The sequence below is a fragment of the Bos grunniens genome, chromosome 5 (genome assembly GCF_055505025.1).
Source record: "Bos grunniens cultivar Pamir isolate PY7600 chromosome 5, Bosgru_T2T1.0, whole genome shotgun sequence".
Taxonomy (NCBI): Eukaryota; Metazoa; Chordata; class Mammalia; order Artiodactyla; family Bovidae; genus Bos; species Bos grunniens.
This window is the reverse complement of record NC_141169.1, coordinates 103,707,512-103,728,740: the sequence shown is the minus strand read 5'-3', so window position 1 is coordinate 103,728,740 and position 21,229 is coordinate 103,707,512. Positions and strand designations below refer to the sequence as shown.

Below are 21,229 nucleotides of genomic sequence, written 5' to 3'. Positions count from 1 at the left end.
CCAAGTTCCATATCAAATGCTTTTAGATGGTTGGTCCTCAAACACCATTTTCCTCAAAGGAAATACACGATGAGTGCACTGCCATGTTTTCTCACCTTCTTCAAAGGCTAATGAGACTTTGCCTGGGATCACAAATGTTCCAGGTCACTCTTACCTAGAAAAAGCATCTAAACTTGGTCCACATTCACACTCTCCTTCCTAGCAAGATGAATTTGCCAACCAGAAAATGTAGTCAGAACCTTATAGAGTTATTTTATTTGGTGGGAATGCTTAGGAGTCTAAGCCCTGGAGACAGCATCTCGGTAGCTCTGAGAAAACTGCTCCAAGCAGGCAGGAAGGGAAGTCAGGTTATATACAAGTTTGCAACAAAGGGAGAGGCAGTCTGAACATCAAAGATCAGGTACCAAGTTAAGGAATTTAGCGTTCTGTTTCTGGGAAGATGCAAGCCTCTGGACTCACTTGATTCAATCCTTCCATATGCAGCTCAGCTATCTGGGGCCAATCCTTGCTCCCCTTAAGGAGTGGCAGATGGCTGCTTCTTGCTTTCCCCAGCTCCTCAGCAATCACCATGGAGGGGTGGCAGCATCCCCTGGATCAGTTTTGGGAGCCCTCATTCACAACTGGAGACCAGAAATCATTGATGTCTGTGACATTTCTTGTTTATTGATATGGCAGGAGATATTTTTATTTCACAAACTCATGAAAAAAACCCAATCCTGAACATTCCTGTATGTTCTCCTTGAGATGTCACATCACCTGTTTTAACCTGTTCTTGGTCACCAGACTTGGATGTGAGTTTCAAAGTTGGAGTTTGCTCTTTGGAGAAAAGGGATACAGTTTTCCTTAACCTGCCTAAGTGTTCACGGGCCAATTAAAACTCTAACTCTACCTAACTACCTCTTCCTTTTTCATCTCTCATTCCCTAGGTTACTTTATCTGTTTATTTCTCAAGCAGATATAGACTCCTCCTTGCTCTCTCCTGTGTCTAGTCGGTTATCAAATCCTTATGAATCCATTCTTTCCATACCTTTGTATTTTTTCTTCAGGACATTACCATTTCTTGTCTGTCCAATTATCTATCCTTCTGAGTGAATTATATCAGCTCATCTCTCTCCCTAATTGATGGATGGCAAATTGTCGCTCACCCACACCCTGTATTCACGTGGGACAAGAGGGCAAGAAAGTGGAGACCTAGGCAGAGGGGATCTAGAAAAAGGGATATAGATGGGAAGATCAAGTACGTTTGTCTATTTATGTTTCAAAGATGTGGATGGAGCGATCTGATATGATTGAATTCTTAAAAGAAGTTCAGTTCAGTTCAGTCTCTCAGTCGTGTCCGACTCTTTGTGACCCCATGGACTGCAGCATGCCGGGTTTCCCTGTTTATCACCAACTCCCAGAGCTTACTCAAACTCATGTTCATTGAGTCAGTGATGCCATCCAACCACCTCATCCTCTGTCGTCCCCTTTTCCTCCCACCTTCAATCTTTCCCAGCATCAGGGTCTTTTCCAACGAGTCAGTTCTTCCCATCAGGTGGCCAAAGTATTGGAATTTCAGCTTTAGCATCAGTCCTTCCAAAGAACATTCAGGACTGATTTTCTTTAGGATGGACTGGTTGAATCTCCTTGCTGTGGGACTCTCAAGAGTCTTCTCCAACACCACACTTCAAAAGTATTAATACATTGGCGCTCAGCTTTCTTTATAGTCCAACTCTCACATCCATACATGTCTACTGGAAAAACCATAGTCTTGACTAGACGGACCTTTGTTGGCAAAGCAATATTTCTGCTTTTTAATATGCTATCTAGGTTGGTCACAGCTTTTCTTCCAAGAAGCAAATGTCTTTTAATTTCATGGGTGCAATCACCATCTGCAGTGATTTTGGAGCCCCCAAAAATAAAGTCAGCCACTGTTTCCCCATCTATTTCCCATAAAGTGATGGGACCAGACGCCATGATCTTAGTTTTCTGAATGTTGAGCTTTAAGCCAACTTTTTCACTCTCCTCTTTCACTTTCATCAAGAAGCTCTTTAGTTCTTCCTCGCTTTCTGCCATAAGGGTGGTGTCATCTGTATATCTGAGGTTATTGATATTTCTCCCAGCAATCTTGATTCCAGCTTGTGCTTCATCCAGTCCAGCATTTCTCATGATATACTCTGCATATAAGTTAAATGAGCAAGGCGACAATATACAGCCTTGACATACTCCTTTCTGGATTTGGAACCAGTCTGTTGTTTCATGTCCAGTTCTAACTGTTGCTTCTTGACCTGCATATAGATTTCTCAGGAAGCAAGCCAGGTTTTCTGATATTCCCATCTCTTGATGAATTAAATCTAGAACTTAAATAAAGAATTTAAGGCTAATGGGCTTCTCTGAAAACACACTGTTTCAAGATTGCTTTAATCTGGTTACTACTGAAAATGTAAATGTGATACTGTTGTGATTCTTCAGGGTAGAGAGAGCTGTCATGTAGGAGTGGCCAAGTATTACATTTCACAACACCCCCTTGCCCCCAATTCTACTGTGGACATGTGGAGAGGCTGCTGAACTTATATAAGACCTGAGAGTGATGGCCTGGTTGTGAGCTGAACGACCCAGTCCCTGGTTGATGGCTCTGCATGGTGTCCAGTGCTCAGATCTACAAGTCATGCTTACAGTCTTCATAGTTCTAGGCTGTTCTTAGGGATGGGAAGATACCCAGGACTTCTCCCAGGGCAGCTCACGTAGCTATTCACCATTGGGAAGTAATGAAATAAATGACATATGATGAAAGAAATAAAGTATACCCACCAAGAAGCTCAGTGAACTCCAAAAAACACAGATAAACAATCAAATTCAGGTAAAGAATATGTGAACAAAATAAGATTAAAATATTTATTATAATTATTGTTATTATTTTTAATTTTTGGCTTTACTGGGTCTTTGTTGCTGCACATCGGCTTTCTCTAGTTGCGGCAAGCAGGCACTACTTCTCTTTGTGGACAGCAGGCTTCTCTATGCGGCGGCTTCTCTTGTTTGGAGCACAGGCTCTAGGAGCTCAGGCTTCAGTACTTGCAGAATGCAGGTTCCTGTTTGTGGTTTGCGGGTCCTACAGCATGGGCTCAGCACTTGTTGTGCACGGGCTCTGAGTCACTCCACAGAATAAATTCAGTTTTTTGTTTTTTTTTTTTAAAGAGACAGAAATCATAAAAAAGGAAGCAAACAGGGAGTTTGCTGTTGGTTTAGTGGTTAGGATTCGATCCTTTCACTGCTGTGCCTGGATTCAATCCTGGTCAGAGAACTGAGATCCCTGAAGCTGTGCAATGAGGCAGAAAAAGAGAAGGAATCAAACAGAAATTCTTTTTAAGATTACAATGAATGAAATGCAACAAAATGGAAAATGCTACAGAAAGCATCAGCAATAGCAGAAGAATCTTTGAGGCAGAAGACAAGAAAATTTAAACTAACCAGCCAGAGGACAAAGAAAAAAAGAATGAAAAAATTGTGAAAGAACCTGTGTGAACTATGGTATAACATTCACAGTAACAACCTGCACATTATTGGAGTCCCAGAAGGAGAAGAGAGGGAGAAAGGGACAGAGATTGTACTTAAAGAAATAATACCAGATAAGTTCCACATCTGATGAGATTTAGACATCCAAGTTCATGTAGCTAATAGGTCACTCCTCAGAGTTCATTCAAAATGATTGTCTCCAAGACACATTGTTCGTAATCAACACAAAGAGAGAATTTTAGAAGCAGCAAGATAAAAGCAAATGCTCTCTCACACACAAAATCTCTGAAGAACCTTAAGAATATCAGCAGACTTCTCAGAAGAAAGCTGACAAGCCAAGAGAGAAAGGGATGATATATTCAAACTGATGAAAGAAAAAAAACCTGCAAACCAAGAATACTTTTCTCAGGAAGGTTGTCTTTCAGAAATGAAGATGCGTTAAAAACTTTCCCCCAAAAATAACAGTTGAGGGAGTTTACCAAACTCTGTTGGTAAACTCTGTCTTAGAAGATTGCTGAGGGGAGTTCTTAGGTCTCCCACATTGCAGGCAGATGCTTTAACCTCTGAGCCACCAGGGAAACCCAAATGAAGGATACTAATTATTATATTAAAGAAGTGAAAATATACAGCAGACGTGTAAATGTAAATATGTAATGCAATTCCGAATATTCTAACACTGAGCATGGTAGTGTGCTAACCAGTTAGCTCTAGTTTAAGGGGAGCATTAAAATAACTATAGAGAAAAATATTTTATTAGTGATATACAATATAAATACAGATAAATTCTGACATCAAAAGCAGAAAGTATAGGAGAGGATCAAAAGGTAGAGCTTTTGTATGCGATTGAAATTAATTTGTTATCAGTAAAATATAGACTATTGTGTCTTTAAGATATTTTATGTGAGCCATGTAACAAACATGTAAAAACCTACAGTAGATTCACAAAAAATAGAGAGAGAAAAATCAAAGCACATCATTATCCAAAACGATCAGTTCACAGTTCTAACTGTTGTACAGAAAAGTCAAGTTATCGTGGTCTCTACAACATCCTTCAGTATCAGCCCCGGAGGACCTTCCTTTTACAAAGTGAAAGACTAAGTAGTCTGTTTGTTATTTTAAGCCAAAGAACTCTATCTGCACCTCATCTCCTTCCTTATGTCATATAGATGGTGTGGCTGTGCTTTTTTAATTGCAAATTTTCTTCTTGTGATGTTCCTGTGTGGTTTTAATTGAAAAACTTCCAAGTGATAAATCATCCAAATACCCTGTCTCCTCTGTTGGGTCTGATTAAGACTTAATAAGAAGCCACATGTGAGTGTGTTGTGGTTTGTCTTGTGTATCCTTAGAGATAGAGGTTTATAGTGTTTGTTGTGATGTATCTGGTGGTGATATGCACATTCTTTTTTGAAAATCAAATTTTGGCCTGTTAATTGCTGAAAACATTTATCCTTAAAACAAAAATGTCAATTAGCTAAATAATGTCCTCAAAAATAGTTCTTCATAGTTAAGATAATTTCTCTTAAATATCTAGCATAGTGCCATTCAATCATTCAATAAACCTTAGATGAGCATCTATTAACTTATAGAGAGTGGAAATACAGAGCTTATACTCAGGTACAGGCCTCACTCCAATCCTGGGCCCTGGCAGGGCCTCAGCAGATGCCTGTAGCCTGTAGGAGCCTTGGATAGCATGCCCAGATGGGGAAGAATTCGATAATAAGGAAAAGAGAATCTGTTCACAGACTTTAAGATGTTAAAGAAGGAGCACATTTTGCTGTATTTCCAGTGTTCTTAGGCTGGTCCTCAGACTGGACTCAGCTGCACCAATGCTCCATGTGCAATAGAGCATCAGGTCATGGAGTTCAAATCTGAGCAACCACTCAGCCTTTGAACTCTGAGTGCCATTCCAGTGGCACTAATCTTGGATTTAAGTGGCTTAAGAATGACCACCCACAAAAACTCAATAGCTCTGGAGTTGGCAATTACATCAACTCTGAACAGAGGTGGATTAATCATGAAGCTAACAGCCTCTCCTTACACGTGCCCCTTCCAAGTCCTGTTAGGGGAGCCCTAGGGCTGTGCTCATAAGAATATAGGTTTTGAATGTGCCATTTTCTTGAGTTGAGGGGAAAAATTCAGCAAAATTATTTCTTAACCAAAGGTGAAGTAGTTAATTATCTGCATGGAGCACTAAACTCAGGAATCAGATGTGTTCAGGAAATCAAAAAAAAAAAAAAAAAAAAACTTACAGGGCTTAGAAATACATGCTGCCTTTTCATTAGTATACAATTGGTAGAAGGCAAAAACAGGATCAAAGATGATGGATAGGCTAACTCAGAGTAAAGAAGAGCTGTTTAAGGATGAATGTCAAGATGCCAAGAGTCAAATTTGGGAAACTGAGCCTGATAGTCAGCATCGAGTGATGTAAAGGGAACAGGAGATGCACTAGGGGCAGGTGCTCTTAAACAGGACTTGGATCTAGGTGTTGGTCAATCAGAAATGGTGACTGAGAAACAACCAAGCCCAACAGAGGAAGCAAGGTGAGATCAGAGGGAGTAGCTTAAGACAAAGACACAGAAGGAAGAGATTTAGGAAAGGACCTGCTTCATGTGACAGATTCTGTCTTCAAGTCTTCTTTCTCCTTGGTATCCATCAGAAGAGACTCTGTTCTGCTGCTGGAAAAAGTGACCCCCAAATCTCAGGGGCAACACACACACACACACACACATATACAAGTGAACACATACTTACATACTCATATATAGACACACACATACACACACACTCATCACAACCTACAGACATCTGTGGTCTGTGAGGCTCTCGCACATGCACCATCTGGAACATGCAGCTTCTGGGGCAGGAAAAAGAGAGAGACTAGAAAGTCACACTTGGGCTTTTCCTGCCTCCACTCAGAAGTGACACAGGTGACACCGCCCACGTTTCATTGGCCACAATGAGTCACCGGGGAGTAGAAATACAGCTATTTGACAAGTATTACTGTCTATCTACATCCTTCAGTAGAACTCCTGAGAGCAGTGCTGTCAGTTTTTTCTCACCTTGGAGAAGCTTCTTAGGTACAGCTTTGTGCAGAGACTGAACGTGATCTGACCCTCTCAGAGTGGGATTTGAAGGCAATTTCTATCTGGCTCCTTTGGTGTGTCTCTGACTCCTTACTCCACTTCAGCTTGTTCGAATGGGATTAATCAGATTTGTGTCTCCCCTGCCCTTCTCCCTTCCCCACTCAGTATCACTAACTGCAGGGTGATTGTTCAGCATTTGTTCATGCATTCATTTCTTATCTGATATTTGTTAAGCTCTTTCTATGTGTCTTTACTTGACCTTATGGAGGCATTGAAGAACAAGACACAATACTTGCTCCCAAAAAATACCACTTTAGAGACAAAAAGAAAGTTTTTACAGATTAAATAGACACAGCAGTAATTCTGAACTGGAAGAATTAGAAAGTATTTCCAGAAATGACAACTCTGTGCTTTTAAAAATAAAGGAAGTTATACATATTTTCTTTCTGTAGTGGGCTTGAACATGTGTCCTCTAGATTCAAATATGCATAAATGTAATACTCGCTATTTTTATAACTGATTTCATCTTGTGCAATAGCAAGGGGTGTTTACATGGACTGAAACTTCCATGAAGTTAACATAGACTCTCCCATTTGGAATTTGTCCCCCAAGTTAGCTTGGATTTATGCTAATAATTATCTTGTCAAATCCAGTTCCAGCTCCTGCTAAGACTGGTTTTCCTCTATTTCAGGAGGCATCTTCTTGTCTCTCCTCCCACAGATGGTGTCTGGGGTGGGAGGGCTTCTTCCTTTCCAACAGCAGCAGGGAAGGGCCCTTGGTCTGCTTGCTCACCACTTAGAATATGCTTGTCTTTGATTTAGTAGCTTTGATCTTCTCTGGTCTCTGGGTATTTGATATTGCACTATGGAGGAATGAATGAGGCCAATTCAGTGCCATACACTTTGTTTGATGTTGCCAGTCATATATTATAAAGGGTTGAACAGAGATGATGGGTTGGACCTCAGTCAGCTCATGACCAGCTCATGACCAAGCTCATCACATGCCCTTGTGAAGAAGTTGTCTTTAGTAAAGAAGCCTTTACAAATCTTGGTCCAGCCATGCAAGGAACACAGATGGTGAGGTGGGTCACCAGTACTTTTGTGTAACAACTCAATTGATTGTTTCCTTTTAAGGTCATATAGTTCTTTTTTAATTCAAAAATATTTTGTATATTAGTCCCTCTGATTGGTCCCTAAAATGTCCCTCTACCAAGGATATTTAATTATTAACTTTCCTAGCAAAGAGATTGCTGAACCTCTGAAACCTCCATATTTTCATGGTGATTTGGGAATAATAATGCTACATATTGTATTGCTTTACAATCCATAAGACTGAATAAACAGTTAGTCTAAGTTAAAGAACAGGATTCTTCCTGCTCTTTACTTCTGCACTTCTAATTCAATATAGAGCTGTTAAACTAAAATTTTTTATAACAAAATTTCTTCCTGTTACAGTTATGTGTGGTTTGAACTGAAAATATGCCAAATGATAAATATATAAACATCCGGACCACATGGCCATATCTGATTAAGACCAGAACAGGAGGCTTCATGGTGTTCACCTGTCAGTGTGCTGAGGTTTGTCTTCTTTATCTTCAGATACATAAAGACGCAGTGTTTATACATGTTTAGAACTGGCTCTCTCAGCACTGCTCTTGGAATGGGGCTAGCCTTGTTTCTGGTATTTCAATTTACTGCATTCATTGTAGAAAAGTGTAGAAGTTAACCAATACATAGTTTATACCATTTAATCATATAAATATCATTACAACAAGCGACACAACTTGCATTGTGCTGTTAAGTCCTCACATCAAGTTAAATTATATCTCAAAAGATTTCTTTGGATTGAAATGATTTGTGTAAAATACCTGGCTGACATTCATTCATTCAGGTATACAATAGACATCATTTGGGATTTTTAATTAACAGGCATCGGGGATAAGGAGGTGAATTAGACACAGAACTTTAACAAGTCCATTTATAAAGTAAAATTAGCAAGTAAACAACTTAATTCATGAGGTTCACAGTTGATAAGGTCGAGGTTTATGAGCAGTAGAACCTCTCTCTGGGGCACAGAGAGAAGGGGCGATGTGTGGAAGACTCACAACTCTGGCCCCAATCACCGTCACAGCATGTGGTTCCTGGGAGAGTTCTGACAGCTCCAGTCAAGGCTCCAGGTAACAGAATTAAATTCCTGTTCTAGAGTCCTGGGGTTCCTGGGATGGGATGGAGAGAGGGGCCCTAATATTGCTTTTCTGCCAAGATGATGTACTATTGTTGACTAGTTATATCTCTTACTAATGCCAACTCATTTAATTCTAACCAAAACTCTGTCATCTATACACAAGTATAACTCTTCTTTTACAGACGAAGCCACTATACAAAGAGTGTAAGGATCCTGTTCAAGGTCACACACATGGTATGTGGCTGAGCTCTGAGTCAGGCCAGGCAGACTGGTTCCTGAGCCTGTTCTGACCCCTGAAGTTCACATGGACAAGTTTAGTGTCCTCCCTAAAGCTTTCCTCCTTGAAATCTTGGATGGGATGGGACATTGAGATTTCCTTATGTGTCAGAGAAGATAAACCTTCATCAGAGGGTGAGTTGGTCCATGTTGACCTGCATCCCAGCTCTGGAGTACAGGGTTCTGCCTGGACACAGCCTGCAAGCCCTGGGTTAACCTCTCCTTCCAGCCCACTCCATCCTTATAATGGGGTATGGAGTCCCTAACAGTATGTTACCTACGAGATCTCAATCCCGAGGTGAGATCATGTGTACCTGGTTCACTAAACACATCCCTGTGTCATCCTGTGGGAGGAATGACTGGACTCCAGGAAGCACGTCCTGTGTTCTAGGTGTTTGTCCGGTGGTTTCTGGTGATGCTGCAGAGTCCATAACTGGGTAGGGAATGGTGTCTCTGGGACCCACGGGGAGTAGAGCATCGACTCTAGTGACTGAGCAGATCCTGTTCCTACTCCAGTCCCTGAGTTTATATTCTGGTTTTGATATTTATAATCAGTTATTATCACTACTGTTTTAAGCATCCAGAGGAGATGGGGTTCATGTACAGATGGAGGCTTGGAAGTCAGAGGAATACAGGGCAAATAAGTGACTATTGTAAAATAATGGATTAATATTAGCATATTTAGAGGGAGAAAAACATATGTTCAATTGAACTTTCTCCGTTTTCATTTACCTGAGTCTCAAGGACAGAGAAGCTATGTCTGCTGACCAGGATGAGGTGTTCTCCCAGTGGGGATGTGACAGGGCTGTGGACTGGTCCACAGCTGCCCTCAGGTGTGGGAGGGGAAGGGTGTGAAGCCGTTTCTGAGCTCTGGTGGGGACTCTGGGGCATGTGTGTCACAGGTGGGTCCTTCCCACATTTGTGCTGAAATGATGAGAGTCAGGGTGACGGGGCCTCAGGGTGGGTTTGTGTGGACCACAGAGGGGCATCATGGGAATCTTGAGCCTGAGGGAGCATGAGGAATGAAGGCAGTATGTTAGTGACCTTGAATTTCAATGGGGGAGCTCTATCTTGCATCATTTACGGCCCTACTCAGTCTCTATACTCATCCCCGGGCTACTTTCTGGAAAGCATCTGGGAGCTTCTCTGATCAGTGGAAACAGAACAAGGCAGCAATGGCCACATTGGACATCAGACCCTTCTGCTTGGCTCTGTGCACCCAATCTACCTGGGCTTCCATTCTTGCTGCCACCTTTCCTCTTAGGCTCAGAAGAGGTTCTGTTTTCTGCTTCACTTGCCTCTTCTTTGCCCCTTGCATGCAGCCACTGTGCAGCAGAATACTTTCTATTGATCCTTCTGTCTGGGGGCAGTTGCTTTAAATTGTATTTTACATCTTCTTTAGTTATGGCTTATAATACAAGGGTGTTCTGAATCTTATAAAACCAAACTCTCAATATGCAAAGAGGGACAATGTGAAGTTTAGAAAACCCAAATCTTTCTAAGTTATATATTTTCTTCTCTTAGATCCCCAAATCTTATTTTGGCAGGCTAGAGTTGAATGATACGTCCTACTTTCTCTTTGTTTCCTGTAACAGCAATCTCTTTCTCTCTTGAAGCATCATTTGTTGACTAGCTGAGAGGGATATTTCACATAAAATTAATGAAATAAAGGGAAAGGGACTTAGCATGTCTGAAAATCCCTTATAAGGCTTCCCAGGTGGCTCAGCAATAAAGAACCTGCCTGCCAATGCAGGAGACACAGGAGACGTGGGTTCAATGCCTGGGTTGAGACGATCCCCTCAAGAAGGAAATGGCAACCCATTCCAGTATTCTTGCCTAGGAAATCCTGTGGACAGAGGAGCCTGGCAGATTACAATCCAGGGGTCACAAAAAGTAGGACACAACTGAGCATACATGCACCTTCTCTGGGACCCAGTCTCCAGATCATTCTGCGAGGAGAAGACCTGCAATCTCATCCACTCAACTTAATGGTTCCCTCCCCACCTTCTCCACGGTCACCTGTGAATTCCTGAAATCCTTGTCCTCATTTTCTGCTGGCCCGAGAAATGTTCTTGTGCTTGAAGCTTTCTTGTAGTACTCTGCTTGATCCTGAGCTCAGTGCTGGGGAAGATCAATGCTTGATACCATCAAAGTTATTCTCCGTGGTCCAGTGAATTCCACAACCTGACCGTGCAAGATTTTACAGTTCTTGGGGATTGGCCAAGGTAATCAGAGGAAAGAATGGTACTCATAGTTTTTGATGTGACTTTTCTACTCTAGCCCTGGTCAGGGGGCCTGGCTCTCAGGACCACGGAAGCAGGAGGTCAAAGGACCGTGTTGCTCATATAAGGAGATGTTGAAGATTCAGAAGCTCATTGGTGTCTGAGCTGCAGAAAGTGGCAGATGCAGCCTCCGATACTGCCTGAAATGGTGAGAGGTGTCGCTATTGGCTCCCAGGAGGGAGGGTGTAAGGGGTGGTCTATATAGACCCCGGTCGGCACCCTAACGCCTCCTCACAGGCTGATCCTGCTGCTGGGACTGTGACCTTGAGGACGTGGGGTCAGGATGGCTCTGAGCAGACACCTCTCCCTGCGGGGACTCTGTGTCCTCCTCCTCGGCACCGTGGTGGGTGGTCAAGGTAAGAGCTGCCCCTCTGCCCTGGGTCCACCCCAGGCAGTGCACGCCTTGGTGAAGGGAAAGGTGTCTGTAGCTGTGGAGCTGAACCTCAGTGTTTTTGACCAAAAAGGAGCCACGCTGACTGTGAATACTTGTCCGTCTCCTGTGGGGGGTCCACTGCCAGTTGTGGCAGATTTTACAGAGCAGTGAGGTTTGCTCTGGACTGAGCTGGGTCAGCCTGAGTCCCCTCCACTCCCTCAGGGAGCTTCTAGGGCCCAGTGACTCCCAGTGTGTGGAAGCTCCAGCTACTGACCTCAGCTGGGACTCTGGGCTGTTCCCACATGCTCCACATGCTTGGTGTGTGAGCACTGCCACTGGGTCCCCATGTTTCCTGTGTGTATGCTCCTGTAGGCTCTGTGTTTGTGTTTGTGTGTGTTTGTGTGAGGGTGAGGAGTGTGTGTGTGTGTGTGTGTGAGTGGGTGAGTGAGGAGTGTGTAAGACTGTGTGTGTGTGGAGTGTGTGTGTGTGTGTGTGTGTGATTGTGAGGCATGTGTGAGGGTGTGTGAGGAGTGTGTGAGGGTGTGTGTGTGTGGAGTGTGTGGAGTGTGTGTGTGTGAGGAGTGAGTGAGGAGTTTGTGTGTGTGTGTGTGTGTGTGTGTGGAGTGGGAGTGTATGTGGAGTTTGTGTATGTATGTGTGTGTGAGGAGTGTGTGGATCCTGTCTCTGTGAGAGGAACGGAGCTGATGAGCAGGGACTGAGTCCATTGGTCTGTGAAGCAAACAGGGTCCCACAGGGCTGGATGTCTTGGCCACTGCATGTAACCAAATCAGAGATAATGGTGCACCTGCCTGCCTCTCTCTGGCTCCTCTCTCCCCATCCCCCAGGCTCCCCTCTGATTGTTGCTGTGTCTTCCCAGCACTGGGCTCTGTGAGATGCTCTGCCTGCTTACCTCACCTGTCCCTACCAGGTGTCCATTACAGAGCAGAAGCCCACAGCCAGGAGAGGGGACCTCTTGTCTGTAGAGATCAGTTGATATGCAGTCGCAGGTGTATAAGTTCCCTAGTCTCTGCCCCAGTTCCTGTGACATTTCCTGATGTGTTGGGGCCCTGGGATGGTCCTTTCCCCTCCCAGGATCTGCTGTGACTCTGTAGGGAGCACTTTCTGCCTCGCGCCCTCTCCTGTTCCTCTCTGGAGCTGGTTTCCCCTGAGTGAGAGGATGGCGGGCGTCAGGGCTGGGGCTGCGGAGAATCTGGTCTCCAGCCTGGAGAAAGCAGCTTTCTCAGATGTGGGTGCTGATCTGGCTGAGACTCCATGCAGCCCCATCTCATCTCAGAGCTCACTGTCATCCCCTAGACCTCAGCCTTGTGTCCACAGCTCTCCTTGGGAAGTCCCCTCCCTCCTCATCTCTGCTCCTTGAGTGCTGGGCAGGTGCTGGTGAAATGTCTCCTTCTGAGGGCTCTGGAGGTCAGAGGTGGGTTTTGGTCGCAGAAGGGGGAGATGATGGGTGTTTTGATGCATGGCCCCCTCCTCTTACAAGAAAAACTGTAGGAAATTTCATCAGTTGTTTTTTAAGAAGCAAGAATATTTCACCAAAGCAAGCACTATTTTCATTTTCTTTGAAACAACACCATTCAGAATTATCCTATAACATTTTATTCTTCTACTTCATGTTACAGTAGACTTGCTCCTTGTAGAATAATAGTCTTGGCCTTTCTGAGCATCTGATGATTTCTCACATATTACAGGAATCTCCACCTTGAAATTCATGATGGGCATTGGCATAAAACTATCTCTCCAATGCAATTGATGCCATTAGCGTAGATCCTCAGGATTAGATAATCTGGCATATATTGTTTTGTATCCTGTTTTTACAATCCAGAATATATTTTGGGCATTTTTCTATATCATTAACTATTCTTTTACACACTAAAGCATTTTATTGTAGAATTAAAAAATACAGGCTATCACAGGGATAGTACTGAATTTTTAAACTGCCTCCAGCTATTTCACTATATGCAGAAATGCAATATGCTCACCTGACCATCTCTATTGAGCATTCAGTTGTTTTCAAAATTTTTTGCTATTATGAAAATGTTACTCTGAACTTCCCTGTGTTTAAATGTAGGACCATCCATGACTGCTTCTCTTAATCATATTCTAAAGGTGAGGTTTCCAGGAATTCCCTGGTGGTCCAGTAACTAAGACTCCCTGCTCCTAGTGCAGGGTCCCAGATTTGATCCCTGGTCAGGGAACTAGATTCCACATGTGGCAACTGAGAGTTCGCATGCTGCAGCTAAAGATCTTGCATATGGCAACTAAGACCTAGGCAGACAAATAAATAGATAAATAAATATTTAAATGTTGGGAAAAAAAAGTGGAGTTGCTGCTTTATAGGCTGAGTACCTCTAAGGTTTTAAGGCTTTGTACCTATACCTTTATGGTTTTTGGTACATAGAGATTAATGCTTGCCAGAAATAGCTGCACTGAACTTTAGTTCTACAAATGGTGAATGAGAATGTTAGTTTCCACATAGCTTCACCAACTTTGTCTTCTTACGAGGTTCTAAAACCTTAGCCAGTTTGGTAGGCAAACACTGGCATATATTAGCTAATTTAATTCTTCGTTTGTCAATTACTTTGCTCATTACATTTGTCCTTTTTACCTTGTGATGGCTATCATTTTTGTCATGATTTGTATTGAAGCTCTTTATACTACTACTATCATCTACTGCAACAACCTACAGTGCGCTTACTTATATGAACAAATTTGAGCACACAACAGTCCAACAAGCAGAATATATTTTTTATCCACCAAACAGATCACTGAGGGAAAGCAAAGTCACTTGCCCAAGATGAGTCAGTTGTAAGACACAGAGGTAAGACTTGAAACCAGGCAGTTTGGGTGCAAGTCCCTGTCCTATTGAATTACATTATTTATAGACTGAAGACGCTTCCTTCAGTTTACCATTTGATTTTTTTGGCTGTACCAAACCAGACCAGGAAGCAAGCCTGTGGTACCTGCACTGGAAGTGCAGAGCCCTAATTGTTGGACCACCAGGGAAGTCCCTCACGGAAGTTTCTAATAATATTAATTGCCTATTAAAATTTCCCATTTTTGTTTCCACTTTCAGAGCCTTGTCAAGCATGTTCTTCCCCACTTCAAATTTAAATAAATTATTTTTATCTGTAATAATTTTATGAATATATTTAAATGTGTAAATACTAAATAATTGTGTAAGTTATTTTATGTATGATATGACATTCTACCTAATTTTATTTTTTCCAATGTCATTCCTGAATTATTTCTTTTTCTTTTCTTACTGATTTGAATGCCATAAATGTGCTAAATTATATCATTTCCATACTTTCTTTTCAGAATTTATTTAGACTTTCATTCCACAAATGTTTATTAATTTAAAGGTGGGTTTGTGGGGCATTCGATCCATACCCTTTGCAATTCACCAGATGCTGAGGCCCTAATGATGGTGAATAAAGCTCCCTGGCCCATATTAACTGATAGTCTAGTGAGTCTGGACAATAAAACTAGAAATTATAATAAACTCTGATAAGTGCCATCAGTGGGGACACCAGCGGGTTTTTTTTTTTTTTTTTCCCAATGAGTTATCTTTTCTCATCAAGTGACCAAAGTATTGGAGCGTCAACTTCAGTATCAGTCCTTCCAATGAATATTCAGGGTTGATTTCCTTTAGGATTGACTGGTGGGATTTCCTGACAGTCCAAGGCACTCTCAAGAGTCTTCTCCAACACCACAGTTCAAAAGCATCAATTCTTCAGTGCTGCTTCCCGGGTGGTGCTGTGGTAAAGGACCCGCCTGCCAATGCAGGAGACATAAGAGATGCAGTTTCAGTCCCTGGGTTGGGAAGATCCCCTGGAGAAGGAAATGACAATCCACTCCAGTATTCTTGCCTGGGGAATCCCATGGATAGAGAAACCTGGCAGGCTGTGGTCCATAGGGCCACAAAGAGTTGGACACTACTGAAACGACTTAGCACGCATGCATGCAGCTTTCTTTATGGTTCAACTTTCACATCCATACATGACCACAGGAAAAACATAGCTTTGACTATACGGACTTTTGTTGGCAAAGTGATGTCTCTGCTTTTTAATATGCGGACTAGGTTTGTTATGGATTTTCTTCCAAGGAGCAAGTGTCTTTTCATTTCCTGGTTGCAGTCATTGTCCACAGGGATTTTGGAGCCCAAGAAAATAAAATCTGTCACTACTTCCACTTTTTCCGCATTGAATTTAGTTCAGATGACCATTTCAAGTATTAAAAGCTGAGAAATATATTTCAAGCTCCCATTACTATTATTCCTGTCATTCTTTCCCTTGCATTTGCAAAAGTTTTTGTCTCTCTATATAGTTGTTTTTATCTATTGTTTCCAGCTTTATTGGAAGGTAATCACCATATAATAAGATATAAGTGAAAGGTGTACAGTATGATGACTTGAAATACATATGTATATATTCTCCAGTGAGGACATACAGGTGTCCAAAAAACACATGAAAAGATGCTGAGCATCACTAATCATCAGAGAAATGCAAATCAAAAGTACAAAGAGGCATCACCTCACACCAGTCAGAATTGGCCATCAAAAGCTGTATAAGCATAAATACTGGGAATGGTGTGGAGAAAAGGGACTCAACCAAGAGCAGACTCATTGGAAATGATGCTGGGAAACATTGAAGGCAAGAAGAGAAGCGGGTGGCAGAGGAGGAGATGGTTAGATAGCATGATGGTTAGAAATCATCATGAATTTGAGCAAACTTCAGGAGATAGTGGAGGACAGGTGAGCCTGGAGTGCATCAGTCCATGAATTGACAAAGAGTTAGACATGACTTAGCAACTGAACAACAACAAATAACTGATTCACTGTGCTGTACAGAGGATACAACATTGTAAAGCAACTATACTCCAATAAAAATTAATTTTAAAAGGATACAAATGAACTTATTTACAAAGCAGAAGCAGATTTACAGATATCCAAAACAACTTATGGTTACACAAGGGGAAATGTTGGGAGTTAGGGAGAGGGATAAATGAGGAATTTGAAATTAACACACACACACCTTACTATATATATATGATAGATAATCGACATGGACCTACTGTATCGCACAGGGAAGTCTAACCAGTATTCTGTGATAAGCTATGAGAGAAAAGAATCTAAAAAAGAATGAGTGTATGTATTAAAATATATAACTGAGTCACCTTACTGTACACCTGAAACTAACACAACATTGTAAATCAACTATACTCCAAAAATTAAAGTATTAAAAAAGAAATACATATATATTTTGAAACTATTAACATAATTAAATTTATCACAGCACATAATTACTGTGTGTATGTTATGAGAACTTTTAAGATTGACTTTATTAGTAATGATCAAATATACAATCCAGTATTGTCAACTAAGATCATGACAACTGATTCCATCATTTCTTGGCAAAAAGATGGGGAAAAAGTGGAAAGAGTGACATATTTTATCTTCTCAGGCTCCAAAATCACCATAGTTGGTGACTGAAGCTGTGAAATCAAAAGATGTTTTCTCCTTGGAAGAAAAGCTATGGCAAATCTAGGCAGCATATTAAAAAACAGAGAGATCACTTTACCAAGAAAGGTCCCTATAATCAAATCTATGGCTTTTCCAGTAGTCATGTATGGTTGTGAGAGCTGGATCATAAAGAAGGTTGAGCGCCAAAGAAGTGATGCTTTCAAACTGTGGTGCTGGAGAATACTCTTGAGAGTCCCTTGGGCAATGAGGAGATCAAATCTGTCAATCCTAAAGGATATCAACCTGAATATTCATTGGAAGACCGATGCTGAAGCTCCAATACTTTAGCCACCTGATATGAAGAGCCAATTCACTGGAAAAGACCCTGATGTTGGGAAAGACTGAGAGCAGGAGAAGAAAGGAGTGACAGAGGATGAGATAGTTGGATGGCATCACCAACTCAACGGACATGAGTTTGAGCAAACTCCAGAAAATAGTGAAGGACAAGGAAGCCTGATGTGCTGAAGTTCATGGGCTTGCAGAGAGTAGGACATGACTTGGTGACTAAATAACAATTGTCAACTACAGTCACATGTACATTCCATCCCCAGGGCTTATCTATATTCTAAGTGGAAGTTTGTACCACCATCATCCTTTCCTCCCACTCCCATCCCTACCCAGGCAACCACCAATTTACTCTCCTTATCTATGAATTTGTTTTTTGTTTTTAAGAGTTCACATGTAAATGAGACCAAACAGTATTTGCTTTTCTCTGTCTTACTTCTTTCACTTAGCATAATGCCTTCCTACATTAGTTATGTGTTGCTGTGCTACAAATTACTGCAAAGCTTGGCCCTCATGATTAGAGCCCGTGCTCAGCAACAAGAGAAGCCACTGGCATGAGAGGCTCATACGCCACAATGAAGAGTAGCCTCCACTCTCTGTAACTAGAGAAAGTCTGTGAGTGGCAACAAAAACCCAGCACAGCCAAAAATAAACAAACAAAACAAAACAACAGCTTAAAGCAACAAACATCTAGCACCTCATAATTTCCATGGGCTAGGAATTGGCAAGGATTACCAGGGTCCTCTGACTTGTGTTGTTTCACTGGTTCAGTCATCTGAAGGTTCAACGAGGGGTGGGTACCACTCAAACCCACCTGGTTGTTGGCAGCATTCAGACTCTAGGAGACTGTTTAACTGAGAGCCTCAGTCTCTTGCTGGCTGTTGCCAAGAGGCCCCCCTTGGTTGCTTGTAGTGAGGGTCTCTCCATACACAGCTCACAGTGTGGCAGCTGGCTTCATTAGAGCAAGAGAGAGAGAGTAAGATAGGTCACCAAAGGGAAACCAGAGTCATCTTGAAACCTAATCTCTTAAGTGACATCTCATCACTTTTGCCAAATACTATTTGTACATGCATGTTACTAGATACATTGGAGTGTGGGGATCACACAAGGGCATGAACACAGGTGATGGAAATAACTGGGACACTGCGGAGCCTGTTACCCCAGCCCTCTGCTCCTGAGCTGGATGAGATGCTCCCTATGGACAGGGAAGGAGAGGGAGGATTCCTCCCTGGGTCCTGGGCCATGAGCTGTAACTGAGATGGGGAAACTGGGCCCTATTAGCCTTGGGCACATCTACAGGGAGGGCAGCATCCAGAGTCTCTGGAGGCCTGTCCTCGGTGGTGTCCCTGGAGCTGGTTCCACAGGCTTGTGAGAAACACCTGGTGCCTCCTTTCCTGCTCCACGTTCAGTGATGGCACATTGGGGGCTTTGAGCTGGCCACGGTGGGAATGTTTAGACCATAAAAGTCAACAAATGCAGGGATTTTTTTTTCCCCTCAGAGAGATTTTTTTTTTTAATACTTACCAGCACACCACTGCACTCTCTCTTAAAATCTCTCCTGTGTCCTGTGTCTGTGTCTCTCTTGCAGTTCTAGAGCTGAGGCTGAAGGATGGAGCCCACCGCTGTGAGGGGAGAGTGGAAGCTAAGTACAAAGGAGAATGGGGCACAGTGTATTCTGAGAACTGGCTCATAGGTGGTGCAGAAGACGTGTGCAGACGACTGGAATGTGGAGTTGCCATTGATGCTCCCAGAGGGTCTTATTTTGGACCAAGACTTGGCCCCATTTGGTTTTTATATGGTTCTTGTGAGAGTATAGAGGCTGAATCAACTTTGAGTATCTATAAGTGTGTTCATATTGATTTTAAAAACTATAATGACACCTTCTCTCATGACCAGGATATTGGAGCAGTCTGCTCAGGTAAGGCCTGTCTGGTCTGGGAGGGGATTCCCAGCAGGAAACACGTCTGTCTTATTCACAGAATGACCATGGGGAAACCAGATCACATGCTTTAGAGCACCCTTGGGGGAAAACTCTGGTCACACTTGATTCTTAGAGCATTAGGTTCTCAAGGCAGGTTAAGGGTTTGCTTGGCCCTGGACAGTAAAAACTTCAGACTTGTGGACAGCTGGACCCTTCAGATCTCTGTGATGTGTCATAAGAGGTGGGGAAGTGAGGTCAAATGTTACAAACAGGTACAACTGCTGGGTTAGACTTTCATACAATGATGTGACAAATTAGTTTCATCATGATTATTTTTTATTCTATTGAGATGGCCAGTCAGGTTTGGCCACAAGAGAGGGCATAAGAGAGGGCAAGCATAGTTTATTACACTCTCTGGTCTTAAAGAAACAGAGTCACCAGAGGTATGAAGGGATCATATCACAAAGGCTGCAAGGAGGTTGACTCAACAAAGCATGAGAAGCCAAAAGAGAGAGTGAAGACACATGGAGAAGTGACAACACTGGGAGTCAGGGTGCAACACAAGGAAAAGGCATGAGGGGATTTCACTGGTGCATTTGAAGGTCCTAGGTCACAGTCAGGGCAAGAAGGAGGATTTGTGGCAGGAGCTAGTCTCATCACCTGGCCACCTTGGTGGGGAGCTCACATTCTGTCTGTGGGGTTGTTGAAGGAGAAGCAAAATATGAGGCTTAGAAATTAACAGCACAGTAGCAGTGAGGCTAATAGGACCTGAAGTGACTCATGAGAAGTGCTCAGTGCTAAGCGCATTGGATTGTGCCAAGGTGGAGACAGTAAAGACAGCAGTGAGACTAGGGTATGAGTAGGTGGTCAGTTTCCAGTGGTTATTACAATGGTGGAAGATCTAGATGCTTTACACATGAATCCCATCAGACCAGGTGGACTAGAGGAAAAGTCAGATATCACAGTGAATTCCTAATGTAGGTAGTTGAGTCTTTCAAAATGGTCAGCCATCTGGTGGGTGAGACAGGGGGAGACCTGAGAATATTTGAAGTACATTTCTAGCAGCTCATGGCTAATCAGCTCTTTTGGGGAAGATCACCGGAAAAGTGGCTTTTCCAATCTCACCCTCAGCAGATCTTTGATGATACTAGTTGAGACCCCTAAGAAAAGAATTACTTTCCTTTTAAGCTACTTTATTGAGGTATGACTGACATACCAAACGCTGTATATATTCAATGTATACAACTTAGAACTTTGGGAGGTAAGTATACATCTGCAAATGTTTTCTTCTGTTATTATTATTATTAAAAATAATTAGTTTCAAGGGGCATTTGAGTTTCAGATAGGAATTTTTTGTTTTAAGAAAATCTGTTTTCTGGCATTTCAAGTAATATTTCTATTGTTACCATGCCCTAATCTTGGTTTCAACTGCAGATAAACTTGTGGAAATACTACATGGGTTTCCACCTTATTTTGATAAATCAGCATCTGAGTAAAAATACAGTGTGTGGTGCTGTAAGCTTATGTGATGTTGGAGCTCCTAATGTTACTGTTTTAAGAAAATCAATGTTTCAATATTAATTTCAGTTAGGATATACTTAAGAATTAACAGGGTGCTATGACATTTTAACCTCAATTATGGTTTTTACTCCCTAAGGCTGCTCTAATTTAGACTTTCACATGTATATGAACTGTTACAGTTTTTTTTGTGCTAATCTCTTTGTCAGTTTCTTCCCTCTGGTCTTTCGCTTGTATATTTTCAGAAACATGTTTTAGTGACAGCAGGTCAAAGTG

At 42.2% G+C, this 21,229-nt stretch overlaps 1 protein-coding gene across 1 annotated transcript in view; it reads left to right on the top strand.

Annotated features, from left to right (window-relative positions):
- Window positions 1-11,329: 11,329 nt before the first annotated feature.
- The window catches only part of LOC147372836 (antigen WC1.1-like), a 60,347-nt gene continuing 50,447 nt past the window's right edge, over window positions 11,330-21,229 (top strand). Inside the window, exons 1-3 of the mRNA XM_086402111.1 lie at window positions 11,330-11,465; window positions 11,555-11,673; window positions 19,103-19,432. Coding sequence (XP_086258237.1) covers window positions 11,601-11,673; window positions 19,103-19,432 — 403 coding nt within the window. The 5' untranslated portion in view covers window positions 11,330-11,465; window positions 11,555-11,600. The remainder of the gene's footprint in view (window positions 11,466-11,554; window positions 11,674-19,102; window positions 19,433-21,229) is intronic.